This window comes from Morone saxatilis, unplaced genomic scaffold (assembly GCF_004916995.1).
Source record: "Morone saxatilis isolate NCDOM2014 unplaced genomic scaffold, NCSU_SB_2.0 Contig6, whole genome shotgun sequence".
NCBI classification, from domain to species: domain Eukaryota; kingdom Metazoa; phylum Chordata; class Actinopteri; family Moronidae; genus Morone; species Morone saxatilis.
Window position 1 is genome coordinate 12,265,444 of NW_023340206.1, and position 21,432 is coordinate 12,286,875.

A 21,432-nucleotide genomic window follows, 5' to 3' on the forward strand; every position below is an offset into this window, starting at 1 on the left:
AAAAAAAAAACAGTAAATATAGTTAAAAAAAAAAACAGTAAATATAGTTTAAAAAAACCAGTAAATATAGTTAAAAAAAAAAAAAACAGTAAATATAGTAAAAAAAAAACAGTAAATATAGTAAAAAAAAACGGTAAATATAGTAAAAAAATACAGTAAATATAGTACAAAAAATACAGTAAATATAATTAAAAAAAAACAGTAAATATAGTAAAAAAAATACAGTAAATATAGTAAAAAAATACAGTAAATATAATTTAAAAAAAACAGTAAATATAGTAAAAAACCAGTAAATATAGTTAAAAAAAAAAAACAGTAAATATAGTAAAAAAAAACAGTAAATATAGTACAAAAAATACAGTAAATATAATTTAAAAAAAACAGTAAATATAGTAAAAAAAAACAGTAAATATAGTAAAAAAAATACAGTAAATATAGTAAAGAAATACAGTAAATATAATTTAAAAAAAACCCAGTAAATATAGTAAAAAAAAAACAGTAAATATAGTTTTTTTTTTTAAAAAAGTATATAGTTGTGTAACCTCAGCTCACCAGTGGAGCTCTGATGGGCAGTAACGTTGACCCGCTCTCTCTCTCTCTCAGGGTCTGGCTATGCTTTGCGAAACCATCGAGGACTGCTGGGACCACGAGGCCGAGGCTCGCCTGTCCGCCGGATGCGTCGAGGAACGCATCAGCCAAATGCAGCGCCAAGCCCCCATCATCGGCCCGGAGGAGATCGTCACTGTCGTCACCATGGTGACCAACGTGGACCTCCCGCCCAAGGAGTCCAGCTTATGATCGGCCTGTCAAACCGACACCGGATGAGCTCGCGGAAACACGGATCAACACGAGGGGATGAGCAGCCGACCCTGGTTGGTTGGCGAAGTTTTTTCTTCTTTCTTTTACGTTTTTATCTTTTTTTTTTTGTTCCTTTAAGTGCGGGTCGCTACTCGCGTTCAGGAAACACCCTGCACCCACCTCACCACATCAGTTGATATCCACCTCATTTTGATATGTGTGCCTGAGGATTTTAACATTTTAACGGTCGAAACTCTCACATCCCGAGCAAAACGATTCAGGATATTAGGACGACAAAAACGATGAGTGATAGTGCTGATGTGCTGGGACAAACACTTTTATCATGTATTGTTTTTATACACATACACTCACATCGGGGGGGGTGGGGGGAGGGGGGACAGGTGGCGACCTCTTCTGCTCGGTTTTCTACGGAGAGAGAAGATCCGGCAGAGAAATTTCACAGGACTCTCGGTGCATTTTAGTGTAAAAAAAGAAAAAAGAAAAAAAGACGAGCACCTGGCTCTGGATACATTTGCTGTTTTCTCGTGTGCGTTTTTTTGAAGAAACGACTATCGTTCTGCCAATAAGCAACGGCTTCTGAATGTTTATAGTGTAATGCTGCTGTACATAGTGTATTAGGGACCCAGACAACTTGGTAATCAAGCTTATTTTAAAGGGGTGAGGGGGATGGGGGGGTCCATTTTCAAGCATTACGACGATAAAAAAAAACCATAAACCTCCTTCAACCAGGTATACCTCACTTCAGATGGACACAGTTTAAATTAGTCCCTCTCCCTGTTCAGTCATTGCTCACACTACCCACAAACGTGGCTCTTGACATCCAAACCAACACTCATGGGTATTGTAGTCAGCAAAGCCTCGATTATACATGGCCATACACACCGTAAACAAGTGTTTCTCCCTTTTTTTTTTTCCTCCCTTTTCTCAGTCTCACGTTCAGTAACAACTTTCTCCTTTTTTGGTTCGTTTTCTGTATTTTATTTCCTCCTTTTTAAGATTTTTACTCTGATAATGGGAAAAAAAAAAGCATACCCCCATGATGACGTTGTCGTTTAAAGTGATTTTGTTTCTTTCTTCCGTTTTTTTGGTTTGCCGTGTCAATTGTCAACGGAGTAATAATAGGCTATCTATCGCTGACGAGCCTAATTTTGGCCGTGAGATCTGGGTATACAGTATACGTATTTATATCTCTCTGGATTAGTGCTGGGTACCAACTAATGATGCCTTTTGATGCCTGGTGTCGGTACCAAATCAGAAGGTATTCAGGATTCTCATATTCTTCTTGTTCTTCTCATTTTGTGCGATCAGTTTGTGTGTGGTCTGATTCTATTTAGAAGAAGCTGATTAACAAAATGGATCCGATGTGTGGAGGAATCAGATTCGAGGTGCGGTTGAGAGGAGGTTTCCCCGGGGGGTACCCAGCCCTACTTTGGAATAATACCTGTATTTAGCTGAGCCAGCTTGCTTTTGATTTGATTGCACACATCTTTTTTGGATTACTATCAAGAGTTTTCTGCTCTCTTTTGATACACCTCAGGAATCTTTGCTACTCACCACCTCCTCCACCTCCTTCTCTTCATCCTCACCGGTCTCAGACTGCAGTACCTCCTCTCTCGCTGATTCTTACGTTTCTTCTCTCTCTCTTTCTTGGCTCACCTCGACTTGTCAGGGTTTAGCCGTGCCGTCACGCTCAAAAAACAGTGTCTCTATTGTCTTTAGGAGCAGTCCAGATCTTAACACTAAGCCCTGACAGTAAGTTCTCATCTGTCTGTGTCAAACTACGATGTATCATCCCTCTAGAACCAAATATCTGGTCTGGCCTTACCCCTTAGATCTGGTTAGTTTTCCCCGTGTTTCCACTTTAATGTTGCCCAAACATTACTCACAAGTCTGGTCACCAAGTTGTTGAGATTCAGCTTGCCTGTGTTGATTGGTGGTGGACATCTGTCGAGACCTTTCTAGCTCTCCGGAAGCAGCTGGATGACTTCAGCGTCAGACACAACCGTCTCGAAGCTGACAGATTCAGCAGTTTCACAAGATAAGGTACAGTTTTATGTTCCTCACACAGGCCTAAAATGAATGGTTTGGGGCTAACCCTAACCCTGCTGAGACTAACCAAAAGATCGCACGGCTAACTGCGGTTAGACGAGTTGAGACGAGGAATCTCTCTTTCTCTTTCATCCTGGTGCCATTTCTACGTATCCATATTAGTTACTCTTGTAGATGTCAGGCAAAACGGATGTATCTGTCATTGCTTGCGAAGGCAGCAATGACATTTTTGAGTCTTTATTTCCTCTGAGGGACATTGAAAACTGGTGCCGGCAGACCTGCAGTCTCTCCTCAAGCTTTGGACGGTTTCACAGATGCAGTTTAAAATCAAGCATCTTTAAGATCAAGTTTTGCGGTTGGAAATACTTCAAACATTAAGAAACTTCTTTTTACCAAATCCATTTCACATTCAAGGCAATACGCAATTATTCTTTCTGTATAACACACTCAGCATTTTAAGTAAACACCGTAGTAAACACTGTAGTGCTCAAGACACAAGTGAAACACTAACAAATTAAATGGATTTGTGATGATTAATGGACAGGGGAGTTAAAGAAAACCCTCCCATTCTGCACTACATACAGTAAAGTATAAAATTGAGCTAAATATTTGTTGTGAGCACTTATTTTAACTACCTTTTCTAACTGTATTTCCAAGTTACAGACTAACACAAGGCAATTTTCCACCAAATAACTCGAGAACTAGAAGAACTAAAAAGTAAAGAACCTCTAAAATAGTGAAGATTTGGTAAATCAGGATGAAGTGACAGTAGAAGTACGACAAGTTTGAGATTTCAGCATTTCAAAAGTACTGCAACAACAACGCAAACCTGAAGGAAGTTGAAGCCATCATCTTATTTACTTACTGTAGCATGAGTACGATATTTGCATCGGTGTTGCTTCCTTTTGCTGCTGCTGTTTTTTAATCAACTGCTATTCAAAAAAGAAAAAGAAAAACAGCCATTATCACGATCCTCATGAAGCATTAACAGTCAGGGACGATCAGTACTGCGAACCCCAGCAGCCCTTCAATAAGTACTACCTCACTCGCAGGGATTTCTTCGGGGTAGGAAGTGTGGCAAATAAAACCAAAACCGAAACCAGGTTCCTCCGGTAGAGAAAGTATTCAAAGTCCCACGTTCTATAAAAAAGGTTCTTGAAGTGGGAGAAAGGTTTCAGTTTGGGGGGCTAAACTCCCAATTTCTAAAAAGAAGTCCCTCATTTTTATGTTCCATAACTGAACAGCAGCAGAAGGCTTCTTATTAAAAAAGAAAAGCATCCCTGCCATTTAAACATACGCTGACAAACACCAGTATTACCAATTTTTTTCCCTCCCAAGTACATGTCCTCAAACACAAAGCTCACCAGTATCTCAGCAGCCAAGTGAATTTTAAAAAACTGCCTCCAAATGTTGGTTGGTTACCTGCCAAAGTGGCGACAAACCTATGGTTGGCGGTCGCATCCCAGTACTGTAGATAGATGGTGGAAAATGTTTGACAGCTTGACTTTAAACTGCGCTGGAGAAACCGACACCAAACCGACAAATACCATTCAGGGATTCAGTACTATGCTTTTCTAAGTTTTCGCAAGTTATATGCAACCAGTGCCGCAAACTTACCCTACACTTCTGTAGGATCAGCTGCAGGAGTGACTTTCAATACACACACACACACACACAAATAACTTGTAGCATTTTTTTTTTTTTTTTTTTTAAATATTGCATATTAATATGTTGTATTTATTTTTTATTTACAGGCCCTGAGGTTTTTGGGGATCAGGCTCAGGTGCAACTCAGAATAAAATTGTCAGAGTTGGCACGATTAACGGTTTGTTGTTCGGGGTTGGGGGTGGGAGGGGTTGGGGTGGGTTGTAATTCAGGAAATACTTTCATTAATTCAAAAAGAAAAGATATGAACTGTAACATGCTTCTTTCTATTCAGTCTATGGACAAACGACCGAGAATGAATGTTCTTCAGACTCCTGGATTCCAGTATTGTGTGTACTTTGATGGAGTGAGCCCGGCCCTGTGTAACTTTTAGAGGGCTTTGCGTTTGGCTGGTTTCGTGTGATTGTGCCCTGTCGCCGTAGAAACTAGTAAAACCAACGCACGCGGGAGATCCATTCATACACCTCTTGGTTTGACGGTTACCTGCTGAAGATGTGAACCTACCCTAAAGGCAGGTGGACCTTATGGGAAGATTTTGTGCATTGTTTGTTGTTTGTAAAGCTCTCAAAGAGGATTTAACAGTCAAAAAGGTATCATCATCTTCTGGCCCAGTTTAACAAGGACTGCACACTTTACGTAGACTCCTAAATTCTTTAAGAAGCTTTCAGTTCATCCAAAATAAATGTCTGGGGGCTGTTTGTCTTTGTCCAAACCTGCATCCAGAGCTGGGAGACAATCTTGTCTACCTTCTCAGTCAATCACAGATGTTGTGAACCTCCTCTTCCCCCCTCAGGTCTCGACTATCATAGCAAACCTATCCTGACTCAACTATGGTCTAAAAACACGCTGCGAAAATGGTCATTTAAAGGTGTATGAATGGGTTGTCTCGGCTTGCAGGCTTTGTGGTTCTCTATCTCGACTTCCTCCAGCCCAGCACCTCACATTGCTGTGCATATAAACTACCAGTGAAACATTTGTGTCTTGTTGCCCCCCACTATTTTAAGCAGCCTAGGCTCTGTACAGACATGAGAACATAAATACCTGTATTTACTATATACTCTGAGCTGAATCTTTATAAGTGCGTGTTGAACTTCAGTGTTTCCTCTACATTCATTTATACTTTTTCTTGTGTGTTGACTCCGCAGCGAGGCCTGGCTGCATAAAAATTGTCCTTCACTATGCGAAAAAATAAGCAAGTCGAGCTTTGTGTAAGCTAAAAGCTAGAGGCTCATTGGAGTACTTTGTACGGTATCTAAGAAAGCACTTAAGGGTTCTTCGAGTGACGAACATTCGACCCAGGGCGTTCCTCAAGGAGCCTACTGGGGTCCCCTGATAGTTGATAGTTGAAGAATCCCCGAAGCTCTTTAAGAGCAATTGCAATACTCCATACGTGATAATGCAATCACCCGCTACAGGTATTTCATTCCAGCATCTCAATCTCCTGCTTTTTCCCCACTGTTGGTAAGAATTTTAGAGGAAACATTGAACTCCAATGACCTCGCCGCCAAGACCGTCTTGGCAGCAGGATTAGTCTTGGTTGCCAGGCCTGAAATTTCTACAAAAAAAACCCCAAAACACTACAAGCATTTTTGACCCCACATTTCTCGAGGCTCTCGAGTTACAGCGCTCATCCAGGATCTGCCAACGCAGCCTCTAATGGTAGTGAAGCTCACATGGTTTCTGGTTTTCAAAGCTGGAAGAAAGTGATACATCTGATCATTTTTGGTCCTGAAACTTTAATGGGTTGCATATAAAAGAAAAAACAAGTCTCTAAAATGATGAAAATGCCTTGTTTCTTTATTCCTGATACACGTGACTGTACGTTTTATGTTACTGACAAAAAAATGTGAATATAGGACACGGTCTGGAATTTCAAACTAGAAAATGTGTAGGAAGTACAACAAAAGCATCCCACTATGTGTTCTTGAGACAGTGAGTTTTTGCCAGCTCCAGGGTTTCTCACCCTGACCTCTGACCTCCCCGTGAAGGGACAAGGGAGGATTGGAGAACAGAGAATTCTCTTCAGTAAGTATTATAGCGGAAAGAACCCGTCAGAAACCCTGGGTACATTATCACAGAGGACACTACATTGATCCCCGATCAGCGCTGCGACTCTCGGCTAATGGTTTTTATCAGCTGAAGTGATCCATGTGATGTAAATAAATGTGTTTTTAGATTGTGAATGCTGATGTTTTTCTTTCCTTCATTCCTATTAAGAGTTAAGACGCCCTTTATTTGACAGGTTTCTATTTTCCTGGGAGGTTTCTTGAAAAAGAAGTCAAATTTAAACCCAAGTATAAGTTCATATTCATTTATTATTTAAAACTTTGTTCATATATGTTGAATTGCTTGCCTTTTGACAAATTTCATACTATGTACCGACTAAAAGACTCATTAGCAATTCATTGGAGTTAATTAATGAGAGTACTATTCTTTCTTGCAGAAAGTACCAAGTTATATTTCCTTTCCAGGAAACGTATTAGGTAATTATTTGGACATTAAGGACCTGTAGTGTTATTAGTTATGTACAAAACATAATGATTAAATAAAATATAACAAAAGGAGTATTTAGGCCAGCTACAACATTGAAACTGCATTTTCATGTTAACAAGAAAGGAAAATTTGTTCTTTTGATATGTTCTTCTTAAGTGTTCTTTTCCATTCAAGGAATATTACAAAACCTCTATTCAGCCTTTATGTAATCAGGTTTGGATCAGAAACATCTTTTAAAGAGCGGAATGAGATTTTCCTCCATGTGTCCTTGAGTAAGACTTTTAAAAATGTACCGGAGGGACACAAGTCAAGATCATTTATTTATGAAGTAAATTGAATTTAAAAACAGGTGTATTTATTGTTGCATGCTTTTAAATGAAAACTTCTTTGCAGGACCGAGGAAGCCAAACGCCTGTTTCAATCAGAAGAACTGTTCAGGCTTTTAGCCAGAAATTAAAACTGCATTCTTTGATCTAAAGAGGGTTTGTGTCCCTCCTGTCCAGGCTCATGTTTTCCTGCAGACTTACACCACTGGATGGCAGCATTCAGCAGATGAAGTGCGGACACCAGCCAGCTGCCTGTTTCCAAACTCCAGCCCTTTCCAATAGTCTGTAAGAAATTTGTGCTAAATGATGGTAAAAATTACATAACAGATTTCTTGTTTTTCTTTAGTTTATAAAAATCCCTTTTTTGTTTTCAAACTTAAAAGGCTTACAGAAAGTTTGTAACAGAAAATTGAGTAACAGTTTGTAGAAAAAAAGCTGGATATTGTGAAATTATTAGAGTTTTGTTGTAGATAATTTAAAATAAGTCTGCAAGTGAATTTCTTTACATAAACTGATTTCTTCGGGTGAAATGCATCAAGAAAATACACAAAAAGCACAAATCTCACCTTTTATTTCCTGATAATTTACAGTGACTAACTCTGCTCCACAACAAACTTAATACTCTTGAGTAAAATAATCCTGACGTGAAACAAAAGCACTCCTGGTGTAGATGTAACAGTCGTGTCTTCTCCCTGGTTCAAGTCGCGGATAGTTTTAATTTTGGCCCTTGGTTCGAGCTGTGCGTACGTTAGCCGAACGCCGACATGGCCCACTGCTTGACGTCAGTGGGGCATTGTGGGTACTTCTGCAGCGCCTCCATGATCTGACTGTGGTCTATCATGAGCCTCATGAGCTGGTATTCCCTCTGAATTTTGGCCGAGGAGCTGTCGACGGGTCGGATCAGCTCCAGCTGCTGCAAGTGCTCGAAGGCCTGAGGACGGGCGAGAGTCAGGGAGTGAGGGGTTGCTTTGGAAAGTGCTCGTGTCCCGTCTTTACATTTATATCCAGCCTATAAAATAGAATATACACACCTTCATGATGACAGGCTGGTCGAAGTTGTACATGGAGTTCGACTTCCTCTGTAGGAACTTCTTGAACTCTAAAAAAAACAGGAAGAATCACATACAGGTGAAATGACACACTGGCAGATATTTGATTCTCCTTGGTGTTATTTTCCTTGTTGATCGGTTTTGACTGTTTAATTTGTTAAATTGAGACCCCTTACTGTAGTTACTTCTCAGAAAAAAAAAAAGAATACTCAAGAAAAATAAGTAAATGGAAAAAGTACCGTAGGTTTGTCAAGTATATCTTTGTATAATGGTTTTCTGTATCCAAAATAACTAGTCAGTCAGTTTTTTATCTGCCTAAGCACTGCCGATAAATTCAAAAGAGATACTCGATGAGAGAGCAAAGCTTTTGGGTTTTAAGTTGCAGCCACATGAACTCCCCTTTTCCTGCTTTTATTGTAGTTGCTTATAAAAACTAAAAGCCAGATTCCGTGTCGTCACTTCGAGCCGCCGGAGGGTTGAACAGCTCTCCTGTAAATGACACTTTGCGTCGCTATCACAGCTCCTCCGGGTGCCAGAAACAAGCGAAGTATCCCGTCGTACCGTTGTGAACCATTTGGAGGTTGAACGGCTCTCCTTCATACACGTCGTTGAGGTGCTTCATGGCGATGATCAGGCACAGCTCCAAGATGGACAGACCTGTAGAAAACGAATGTAACAGATGTGAAATGACTGCAGTGCTTCACGTGTGGAAGACGTTTCTCTCTTCATTCTGGTTCTTTTGTTAATACCGTGGAGCATATTGGCCTTGGCGTCCGCAAAACACAGTCTGCTGGCCTCCAGCAGGTCTGCAGGTTTGATGGCAGGTCTGGATACAGACACACGACTCAGACAAAACATCTGGTGAAGGAAAACACAAATAGACTAGAAACTGCCAAAAAGAGAGGAGGATAACTGTAGAGGTGGTGATATTAGAGGATGAAAGAAGAAAATGGGAGAGGCTAGGGAGAAATAGAGATCAGGATAGGAGAGGATGAAAGAAGAGAAAACAGGAGAAAAGAAAGGCGAACAGGAAAGTGGACAGAGGACTGGAGAGTTGAGGAGGAAACAGGAGACATAATGTGAAGCTGTCGTACCAGCAGCATGTGCATTGAGCGGGCGTCCTTGCTGGAGTTGAAGTGTCTCTGTAAAACGTCCTCAACTGATTTGTCTTCACACAGAGTCTGAAGACAAAACAAACAGAAAGATGCTTCAAACTGCCTCCTAGTTCCTGTAAAATCCCACCAGCGCCCCCTCAAGGTCAAAGTAATGCAACAACCAGGACACAAAACATTACCAGGCTCACCTTTACGCTGGCGTTCCAGTCCTCAGCGAACTTGCCGTCGGGGAAGTCGTCCGGCAGGCTGAGTTGGGTCCGGACCCGCTCCAGGTACTGAGGGAACGTCAGGCTGCTCAGCAGGTGGATCTGACGGTGGGAGAACCGCGACTTCACCCGCTTCTCCAACAGCTCCAAGACATCCTGGAGGGAAATGAACCGCCACAGATTCATTAACACTAGATTACAGGGAAAGAACAAGCAGTATTGTCTCGTAAAGTTTGAAGAGGCTCACCAGTCTGCAGGTGATGCCGACCACAGCGATGGGAGCCTGGGCAGACTGGGAGACGTCGAACAGGTTGTAGAGCAGCGTCTGGTTCTTGTGGTGGGCGAACAGGTCGAACTCATCCAGGACGAACAACACCGGGCGGCTGCTGCTGCGATCACCTGGTGGGAAACATCAACCGTGTGTCACACTCCCAAACAATAAACCACACCTTTATGGCCTTAAATTCAAAAAGCAATGAATAATCAAACCTTTCTTCAATGCCTCCAGCAGGAAAGCCAGATTCTCTGCAAAACTGCCCTAAAAATGTACACAGAAACTGGTTTTCGGAGCATTTTTAATAATCGTTTATCACAAAAACTGTTAATAAAACTGTTTCCAAATACTTACAAACACTTTGTCACCGACAGCGTTCTCCAGGTGGAGCTGCCGCGTTATTTCTTTAAGCGCTATTCTGTCGTCCGTCTGCAGGAGACCTACAGCAAAAAGAAATCTATTTATCTGGACTTTTTTTTAAATAAATAAATATATTATTAGGTTTATTTCTAGTTTCTGTATGAACCCTGGTTGAATATCTTCTGTGGCCATAGGGAACAACACCCAGAGATCTCTTAAGCATTCAGGTCCTTAAAACCTGGATAAATAACATTAGGTTTGGTGTGCAGTACCGTTGAGATGGACCTGCAGCAGGTTTTTCTGAACTTCTTTGTCCTCTAACAGATCTCTCAACACGCACTTCAGCAGCTGCAGACACAAAAACACAGACACCATCAGACAACTCAACCCTCCCTGGATTTAAAACACAATTTATCATCTTTTATTTATATATTTATATCCATTTTAAGCTTGGTTCTGGCTGCGGAGGCTCACCATTGTTTTTCCGGCTCCCCTGGGGCCGACGATTAGCACCGAGTTACTCTCCCCGTGGACGCCCGTCCGCTTCAGCAGCTCCAGGAGGTGTCTGAAAATACAGTGTTTTGACTACAATACCCATAATTCTCCTCCAGTTGTGGAAAATAATGATTTCTATAGATAAATTAGACACTTTTGAAATGTATTTTTCCTGACTTTGAGCCAGTAAACCCCCCCGCAGTAACAGGCCCGTCTAATGAGTGCTGACGATTAAACCCTCAGTGTTGGAGGTGGATTTCTCGACCTGCTCCGGAGACCAACACCTGGGATGTGTGGTTTCCGAGTCAGCTGGGACCTGGAGCTTTTCCAGCCCACAAACTGGGACAGTGCTGTCAGCCAGGTGAGACTGAACTGGGTCACTGAAACTCACACTGACGATCCTACTACAGTTTCCATTTAAAAATTCAGGTATTTTTCTTTCATTTTGTGCAGATTACATTCATCTTGCCCCCTTCCAACTACAGGATTTTGTAATTATGTAACATTTGATGTGTATTTTTAAACTAATCAAGACCTGGAAATTACCTAAATCTCCATCTGAACGACAGCTGAAACAATAAATCCATTCTCTACTCTTTGTTTTTGCTTTGTTACCTCATTTACAGCTCTTCTAATTTTGATTAAAAACACATGGAAATTAATTTCAGGTCAGATTTTCTCGACCACATCCATGAAATTTAATTTGAGCCAACAGAATATGAAAGGTCACCTAAAGAACACAATAAAATAATAATAAAAGAGACTTTCTAACCAGCATTGATGAAATAAACCTACTTGTGTTGAGCTTCCACTCCCTCCGGCCTGTCAGGGAGCTTCTGACAGCAAAGTCGCTCCCTTAAAATCTCCTGAACCTGAAAACGAAGATGAATAAAGACATTAAAATCACATATTATCATGAAAGTGTACAAATTAAACCATGCTTTCCAGCCTGTCGCTCAAATTAATGTCAATAATTGTGACCAACAGTCATAAAAACAAGTTAGGCTGATACCAACCTGTGTGATGCATTCTCCTACTGGCAAATGAGCATCTGTCACCTTCCTCTTGCTCATGGTGCTGTGACTGAAACACAGAATGGGTGACATTTGTAGTGCCCAAAATGTGCAATTACTGAGAGTAATAAGATCCAAATTACTTTCTGCTTCGCTACAGTTCTGTATTTAATCTCATGTAGATGTGAAACCTTAAGAAATGTTACTCATGTGTCACATAAATGCACCAACAGTGGCTTGCACAGCCTTAAACCAGATATCTGACAGTCTTTGGACTTTTACGCCAAACTCCAATTCATAATCCGTCAAAACAAAACTGATCTCGCTCTGTGACACATGCATTAATGTTCTTACATTAACCAAGCACTATAATTAAATGAAGACAACCCCCAATTCAATTCGGCATACAGCTAATGCAAGTAGAAACATCTATTTGAATACAACGTCCACCTTAATCCTCCCTCTTGATGTGTGTTTACAATATAATCATTTTATTAAAAGCCTCAGTGGATGGTTTTATATGCCGAATTATAAATTAACTCGTAGTTAGTCAGAATTGATCACAGGTTGTATCGAACAGTGTGTTAATATTTGCCTGCAAGCAAGGATGCACTAATCTGCTGTAATTTATGAATGGAGTCTGGTGTCACTATCTCCTCCCGCGTTGTAAGTAAACCGGGGCTCGTTAGCAGCGCGCTAACACAAGCTTTTTGTCTCAGCGAGGTGAAACCGGTTCAATCAAAGTGTTAGTTCAACATCGGCAGAGTATTTAAACACCACAATAACCAGACTTACCGGGAGGAACCAGGAAACTCAGCTCTCAATCTTCGCGGGAAAACTGCTCTGCCAGCGGTGACGACTTCCGGTTTTGCCTGATTCCGCGGCTCTGATTGGCTGAGGCTCAGACTAATCACTTTTTTTAATAGCTGCTATTTAGGTTGTTTAAATCTGTTACACATGATACAACATTAAAGTTTAACTTTACTATATCTCTCCTCCTTAAAGCAAAAGACTGGCGATGTTCTGTATTTTTCTTACTGTCAACAAATCGCATTAAAATACAATTAATTGATCTAGTTAATAATCATTGTCTGTGTATCTCACACATGTCATTGTTGTTTTAAAACTGTATTAACACATCGAGGAGCCACACTATTGCATGAAAACATAACTAATAATAATCCTCCTGCCCCAAATGTGTATTAATCCGCAGCTGAAAATAGTCCCCAACAAATCCTGCTGCTTGAGGAACACTTACTAAAAACTACATTAACCAGCTGTTTTAGGAAATGAGCCTTTTTTAAGAAAACAGATGAAACTATATACGTATACACTTACTTTATACACTGTAATCAAGTAATTAAACCATATTTTGGATTAATTAATAGTATTTTACCAATAATAAGCAGATATATTATGTAAAATAATGTCAATAACACTCAGGTTTATAGTTAACCTACATTATATATTGTCTTCTTTCTTAATTCTGACTACATTTGGAGGTTTGTATACACTTTATATACTGTAATAAAGTAATTAAACCAAATTTTGGATTAATTAATAGTATTTTACCAATAAAAAGCAAATATATTATGTAAAATAATGTCAATAACACTCAGGTTTATAGTTAACCTACATTATATATTGTCTTCTTTCTAAATTCTGACTACATTTGGAGGTTTGTGGCATTTCATGACACTGATTGCCCTTAACAGAGGCAATTATATGTAATTATAAACAGATTTTTTTAAATCTGTGAAGCCAAAACTACCACTGCTGCTCTGATTTTGATCAAATAAAGAGGGGTGGTTCATCTGAGCGGCCCGCTGGTTGCCTGCATAACAAACATCTTTTACTCATTCACAATGATGATGCAGTTCTGGAGATACTTAAACGCTTCCTGTGGCTTTTGGGTTGACTGATGAAAAAAAAAAAAAAGGCACCACTAGATATCTCGCAAATCGTCTCCCAGTCTGCGCTCACATTTAGCCTGTCACATTATTCTAAAATACAACTCTCCGCTCGCACATTCAGCTCTGTGTTTGCCCTTAAAAATACATGAAGCGGTCCTTTTTACAGCAGCCGTACACTGAATTAATTTAATGTCTCCTCGGGTTTGACCTTCAGACAAAACTCAAGCATTTGCAGCCTGAGCAGCATCTTCTTTTCACTTCAGAAGACTGAATCTTCCTTTTTCTTTTGCCCTTTTATTTGTCCTGAGAAATTATCTGTACTTTTTGTGCTTCAGTGCCGCCGTATGTTTTATATCTGCAGATTTTCTTCATCTTAACTGTGAAATCAACACAATAAAACAACCTTACTGGTGTTTTCTGTTCAATAATCCCACCAGCAGTTTGCTTGGCTTAAGAATTGTAGTTTTTTTTTGTATCCTGTTTTGTATCATGGATGTTTCATAATAAACGATAAGTGATGATTCAGCCGGTGATAAAAGTTTTAATGTGGAACCTTCCAATTAATGTAATTAATTATTAACATTACAACAATTTGCAGCCTAACAGTGTAATAATCTAATTAACACGATATGCCTCATTAATATAACACAATACCTCCAAGCTATTAGTAAGATAACTATTTTACTGTTAATGGGGTTATTATTAGTGCATTTTATTACACTAACGAGAGGGTGATTACTTTCTTTAACCTTGACAATGAATACTTACTTTGATTATGAGATAATCAGGTGAAATTTCTGCTTCATACCGAGGTTTGTGTGCTTTAAAGAATACCCTCTTTTCATTTTTAACCCCCTTTCTTCCATGCAGACATTAGTTTCTATTCATCTCCAGATGCACGTACTTGAAAATAGCTTTTTATAGAGATTTATAATTTTATTTTTGACAAATTATAATGATAATCTTGTTGTACCTTGTTTTATACAGATGCCAGCTAAAATACATACATATATATTTATATATATATCCGTCAGCCACTTTGTAAATCATTACACCACCATAATTACTTCAAGTTTAACATTAATTAATTTAATTTAAATGCTTCTTCCCACGCCTTGTTTAACCCTGGCAGAAACAACGTTAATATCTGTGATTCTGTGCAACATTTTTGGGGCATCAGCAGCTTTAAATGCAGAAATTATCTGTGCTTGTTTCACTCACTCACAAAAATCAGTGAAATCACAACCTTTCAACCTCGCCTCATAGTCTTCGTCGATTTATTTTGTTGTTAAAAACGTCTTTTAAATATATTTGGCAGTTTACCATCCAACAAGTATTCAAAAAGTAAGCCTTAATTGTCTAGAGAAATAGTATTTTACCAATAAAAAGCAAATATATTATGTAAAATAATGTCAATAACACTCAGGTTTATAGTTAACCTACATTATATATTGTCTTCTTTCTAAATTCTGACTACATTTGGAGGTTTGTATACACTTTATATACTGTAATCAAGTAATTAAACCAAATTTTGGATTAATTAATAGTATTTCACCAATAAAAAGCAAATATATTATGTAAAATAATGTCAATAACACTCAGGTTTATAGTTAACCTACATTATATACTGTCTTCTTTCTAAATTCTGACTGGAGGTTTATAGCATTTCATGACACTGATTGGCAATTATATGTAATTATAAACAGAATTTTTTAAAATCTGTGAAGCCAAAACTACCACCAGAGGGTTTACAATCTTAAACTCTGTTGTCCTCCAGTGTTTTCAACGTGCTGATCCAGTTCATCCCAAACTTTTCCCACTGTTAGGAGCTCATGAATCCCAGAGCATCACCTCTCCCATCTGCTGGCTGCTCGGCCCGCGCATGCGCAGTGCGGCTCTCCATCCTTCCCAATATCCCAGTGTAGCAGCAGCAGCAGCAGCGGCGGCGGAGAGACCTAATGGAGAGCACTAATGGAGAGGACTAATGGGTAGCTGCTTCTTCTGATTTCTACAGAGGTCACTAACGCTCCGCTGCTCGGCCGTTTCACGGTTTCGCCGCCGGTATGCACTCGCCGGGATGCCCGGGTAAGAAGGGGCTGTTTACGGGTTGATTTGACGCAGACAGAAGCGTTAGTGCCTGAAAAGCGTCTCTCTCTCTTCTTCTCTCTCTCTCTCTCTCTCTCTCTCTCTCTGCAAACGCAACGGGGTTTGCACGGCTGTTAGCTAGCAATGCTAGGCGGCTAACCCGTGCTAACTCGGGCCTAGCCTAGCCTAGCTTAGCCTGGCCCGGCCCGGCCTGGCCCCCTTGGCTTTAAAAAAAAAAAAAAAAAAACCTAACTCGGGCCTTGCTGCTTTTTTACTTCGACAGTTTAAAGTCTGGATCCGGTTGCTGGGTCCTGAACGTGCGCGACCCCGGCTACGGTTCACCAATTAAATGCTAAAACGTTATTAGCGTAGCCGAGCTCGCCCTCTAATTCATTATCGTTACAACGAGCTAACCAACGGCTACACAACCAACGGCTACACAGCCAACGGCTACACAACCAACGGCTGGCTGGCCAACCAACTGCTACCTAACTAACGGCTACCTATCCAACGGCTACATAACTAACGGTTGGCTGGCTAACTAACTGCTACCTAACCAACGGCTGGCTAACTAACGGCTACCTAACCAACGGTTGGCTGGCTAACCAACGGCTACCTAACCAACGTTTGGCTGGCTAACAAAACAGATACCTAACTAAACGGTGGCTGCTGGCCAACGGCTTACCTATCCAACGGCTACCTAACCAACGGCCTACCGTAACCAACGTTTGGCTGGCTAACAAACAGATACCTAACTAACGGCTGCCTAACTAACGGCTGGCTCAGCTGACGGTTGGTCGCTAACCCAGATGGGTTGATTCGGCCACTTTTCTGTATTTATCGTCACTTTAACGCGGAGGCCCGCAGACGGTGGAGTCTCTTTCAGCCACTGGGAGAAACACTTGGCACAGTTGATGCTAACGGTGGAGCAGGTATGGTGGTTTGTTAATGTTACACCATCTCCGGGCTTTAGTGGGCAGAAAAAGTCTTGTCATGTCGCTATCGACTTGTGTAGCTGTCAACTTCTGAAGGCTGCTGCAGGACTGTGTCTCTCAGCCCCCACGGGCTTACAGACAGATTTAAAGGTTGAGAATTAATGGATTTAATTTAGCTTTTAGCTCCACTGAAAGGCTGTTGCACAGTTTGTCCTACACCTTTTTTATTATATATATATATATTAAATCAAGCCTGGGGTTATTCTCCACACACACTACATGCTTTGTGCAGGTACCACTCTCTCCACTCTCTCTTTATTTGACAACCCTGTTCATTTTGCACTAAATGCATGTGTTTTTTTACAGATCTGATCACAAGTGGACTATAAACGCAGATAGAAATGCACCAAAAGCTCAGAGGTGGCGTTTGTGACTAGGGCTGTGTACTGGCAAGAGTCTGGCGGTACAATTACGAGGTGATGATTCAGTATATTGCGATTATATACTGCCGTTTCTTTTCTTTAATCCCTTTAAGGGCAGGAGAGAAAGAAAACATCTTAACCGTTTCATGAAACGCACGCCAGCTACTTTGTCTGATTTCTTTAAAATTTGGACGCTGAGACTTTAATTTACATAAGCTGCCTTTCTTAATGGACCGCAAACTCAGTTACTCAACCTTTGGCTCTGCTTCCACTTGTCATTTTGATGCAGTTTCTTATTAAAAACATTTTTTTTTTCTTTCTGACTGCATTAGCTGTAAGTCTCTTTTGTATTTATGTCTTTTTTTTCTCCTTTTGCAGCTGCTTTAAGGCCAAACTGTGTGAATTCCCGTCACGAACGAGACAGTTTTGTGCCAAAATTAGTTCTTTACTCACTAAAAAAAAGTTCTAATATTAAAAAGGGGAAGAAATGTTCAACTTTCACCTTTTTTTTTACCTTTTATAATCCTTTCTTCTGTCTTTCTGCTGCGGCCTGATCAGTCGCTGATCACTTTGAATGATTACACCTCTTCTAATCGCTGTTTTCTGTCTCTGCGTATCACGTGTAGTTAACAGCACTTCAACACAAACTTTAAAATGTAACGTTCCCCGCCGTCTTTCTCCGTTAAAAAGCCGCGGCGTTCGTGCACTGTGAACAATAAATGTGAAAAGGCCAAAAAAAGGTAACGTTAAAAGCAGTAAATGTTGCGTCGGTCGAGATTTAAATCTGTGCTTTCACGTTAACGAGGTGGCACATTTAAAGAGTGTCGCTTTGCCAAAAGGTTGAGATGAAAACATTTTAAAAGACACTTTCTGATTCGAGCAAACAGAAACCTTTTTTTAAAACCTTTTCCTCCCGAGACGACGAGGTGCGACTGTCGCTGCTGCGTGTTTCCAGATCAACAGCGTGTACGTGGTCGCTCTCGTCCTCTGTCGTTTGGTCTCCGCAGCTCACAGGGCAGTTATGAGTCAGCAGCTCCGTCACTCACACACTCGGCTCAGATACCCGGCTAAGATTGGGTTATTATTGGATGTTATTTACTGTTTATGATGTTCAACCAGCTGTTCGATATCCTGAGCTGACCTGTGAGTTCAGGATCAGCGTCGGCTTTGTGAAGTCTGCTGCTCATCTTTGAGTTTATTGTAAAAAAGAGAGAGACAAGAAGCTATTCCTCAGCAGATGATGAAATATTAAGAATACATTTCAGATTGGACTTAAAATAAATAATAATAAATAAAATGAGGTTAAAGAAAAAGGAACCAGAATAGTGTTTTTCTGCTTAAAGCCTCTGATTGACCAAACAAAACAACAAAATCGTGACATCCCATAATATATATAACATGTTATAACAAAGTATTTATTAAATTTGATCAGCTGCCAATCAATGAATCAGTTAATCGACCAGTGATCTACCGATACCGCCGCGTGCCATGGTATAAAAATATACGTTTATTGTTTATTGTACATTTGTTTGTGTTTACAGCTGCAGCTCCACTGCAATGACGATAAAAAACTGTAATATCTTCTAATATCCGGTCCTTTGTGTGGAGCTAATCAATAGTGTGACTCTGCTCGCAAATCAATGTCAGAATGTGTCGGCATGAAACCGACCCGAATAAAGAAGTTTGGGATTCCTCATTTTTGTGTTTTTCTGGATCTGCGGTTGAAATAAAACATTTTAAAAACAGCTTTTCTAACATTTCCATTTTAAAATTAAGAACTTCTACTAACACAAATAAATAAAAACAGACATTATTCATTAATTTATGTCTCCTCTTCTTTCTTCCCCACACAGGAACGATGGGAATACCATTACTGAACACACTCCACTCCCACTGAGGGCGGCGAAACACAAATGGTAAAGAACTGATAAAAAACACTTCCCCGCAGAAAGCGCAGCGCACGCCGACTCCCGACTGAACCGGCGTCTTCCCCGAGTCGCCCGGCGCCGAACGACAAGATGCAGTAATGGGCGTCCACGTGCCATGAAGCAGCTCGAAGGGTAGGGTCAAGACGAACATGACGTGCATTGCGAAGACGCTGGTTGATGTCTGATATATGTACCTCTGAGGTGTCGAGCGTAAAACCAGCGGAGCAATGAATGGAGGAAAGGACTGCGAGGCGGGAGACGACAGGCAGGCCGTCCCTGTCCAGGTCCCCATTGGCTGGCAGCGCAAGGCGGAGCACGGCGGCGGCGTCGTTTACGTGAGGTGAGGAAGCGGGTTTGAGCGCGAGAGAGTCTGCTGCAGATTTATTAATAGATCTTTATATTTTAGTCACATTGAAGAAGCTGCAATCAAACGTTAGAAAAGGGGATTTTGTGAATCCAGGTTTGTTACGAGGACTTAAATTGTTCATTTATTTTACTTTGTCGTGTTTAAAAGTCACTGCTAATGACGAAAGTTTAGTTTGACGACATTTAATTTATGTTTTTTTTTAAAAGAAGGAGACAAAATAAGCTTCAGGCTTTCGGTCAAAGAAAAAAATAAAGAGAGAATAAATTAATTAGCAAGAGGAAAGTGATGATATATCGGTTGTTTTATTTCTTTTTCTTATCTTTGTTTTGTTTGCATGAACATTTGTTTAAGAAAGTGAATTTTTAAATGATCTTTACCGACAAATCTGCTTTAAATTCGTCAATGAATCGTTTTAGCTCGACTGTGGCAGCTCAGAGAGGCTGTGGGAGTTTTTGACAAAGCGAATTAGTGTAAAGTTAACTTTGAATCGACCTCTCTGATGAAGAAAACATCTAATATCATCGTGCAACAGCGGACTTTCTCATGAGTCGGGTGTATTTACCAGCCACAATGAAGCGAAGCAGTCGGCTGGTGTCGGGTTTATTTTTGGTGTTGGAAAGAATCCCGTCTGCTTCTGTGACCGTGGCCTGATACTGTCACCGCACACTTGTTTTTGCTCGTGCTTTTACACTGAAAGGGTGCGTTCGCTTCAGGGGGGGACGTAGATATTTACAAAAGAAAATGTTTGTACAGGAGATCTGTTTCAGGGTTTCCTCTATTCTTCAAAGCTCCCTCTCGTTTCTTAATTTTCCAGCTTTATTAGTTACTGTCTGCATTTAAATATTCAGCGATTAGATAATAAACTACCTTTATTATTTATTATTTATGGTTTATTTTCCTCCTTTGAGTCAGGAATAAATGTGTGGCTGGATAACTAAACCCGTATAATATAAATTAACTAATTTCTGCACAATAATGTTCAGTTAATCGTAACTTTATCGTTTTTTCAGAAGCTTGCAGTCCAAAAAATATTAAATAACACGCAAAAAACGACTTTAAACAACACAAATAAGTGCAGCCACATGTAATATCTCCGCTGAAGTCTCCTCTAACGTGGTGGCGGTTGTTTTCTGTGCAGTCCCAGCGGCTCGTTGCTGTCCAGCTTGGAGCAGGTGAAGACCTACCTGCTGACAGATGGAACCTGCAAATGCGGCCTGGAGTGCCCACTCATCCTCCACAAGGTAATCGTTTGTGTCTGATCCCGTCACTGCTGTTCCTACAATGAAATTAACCCTAAAAAGTTACATTTCTGAGGAGAATATTTTGGTTTCGTGAGCGTATTTCCTCCTAGTTGCCCTTAGAGGACATTTAAAAGCCAATACGATTGATTGATTGGTCCATTTCAGTGCCGAGTGAACAGAAATGTGAAAAACTTCCATGAGTTATTTTAACGTTTCATTTCTTTGCCAAGAATTTAACTTTAATTTAAGATAAAGCTGCATCAAGAGGAGTTCGCCAGGTTTGTTTCCTCCTTACAATCGGCTCTCTACGTGTCCCCGGCCTCACGATAAGACACATTTACTCATCTGACGTTTGTTACTGCAGCTAGGAAGGAGGGAACGTGATGGAGGGGTAGGAGTAAGTAAACATGTCTGCGAGGAGGAAAACGGTGTCACACTACTCAAACCAAGGTGAAAACAACTTCTGACAGGCTGTTGTTAAAGTGATGCTCTTGTTTTTGTTGGAGACTATCTTTTGAGCATTAGCAGCTTAAGAGCCAGACATTTCTCTCAGAAGTTGGTCGAGACCAACAACAGGGTTAAAGAGAGTGAATATTCGACTTAAATTCATCAGGTGGCCAGAATGATTGATAATGTTGTTCAGTAACTGCTGAATGAGACACTGTTTGTTAAAGTTC

At 40.4% G+C, this 21,432-nt stretch overlaps 3 protein-coding genes across 3 annotated transcripts in view; 2 read left to right on the forward strand and 1 right to left on the reverse strand.

The window, feature by feature from the left end:
* Window positions 1–4,702, forward strand: part of acvr2ab (activin A receptor type 2Ab) — a 21,924-nt gene extending 17,222 nt beyond the window's left edge. The window contains exon 10 of the mRNA XM_035677927.1: window positions 604–4,702. Coding sequence (XP_035533820.1) covers window positions 604–798 — 195 coding nt within the window. The 3' untranslated portion in view covers window positions 799–4,702. The remainder of the gene's footprint in view (window positions 1–603) is intronic.
* A 3,203-nt stretch (window positions 4,703–7,905) lies between these two features.
* orc4 (origin recognition complex, subunit 4) lies at window positions 7,906–13,975 on the reverse strand. The gene is made up of 14 exons (XM_035677930.1): window positions 12,660–13,975; window positions 11,868–11,934; window positions 11,647–11,723; window positions 10,831–10,921; window positions 10,629–10,704; window positions 10,351–10,436; window positions 10,212–10,260; window positions 9,970–10,121; window positions 9,705–9,878; window positions 9,496–9,582; window positions 9,151–9,259; window positions 8,963–9,058; window positions 8,384–8,451; window positions 7,906–8,283 (listed from the first exon to the last, which is right to left on the reverse strand). The coding sequence occupies exons 2-14, from the start codon at window positions 11,922–11,924 to the stop codon at window positions 8,101–8,103; spliced, it is 1,305 nt and encodes a 434-aa protein (XP_035533823.1). The 5' UTR covers window positions 11,925–11,934; window positions 12,660–13,975; the 3' UTR covers window positions 7,906–8,100.
* A 1,705-nt stretch (window positions 13,976–15,680) lies between these two features.
* Window positions 15,681–20,755, forward strand: LOC118340071 (methyl-CpG-binding domain protein 5-like; the record flags this gene model as incomplete). Its single annotated transcript, XM_035677929.1, is given in 3 exon segments — window positions 15,681–15,862; window positions 19,073–19,487; window positions 20,653–20,755. Coding segments are annotated over 2 exon segments (216 nt in total), but the record flags the coding sequence as incomplete, so codon positions are not given.
* Between the last annotated feature and the right edge of the window lie 677 nt (window positions 20,756–21,432).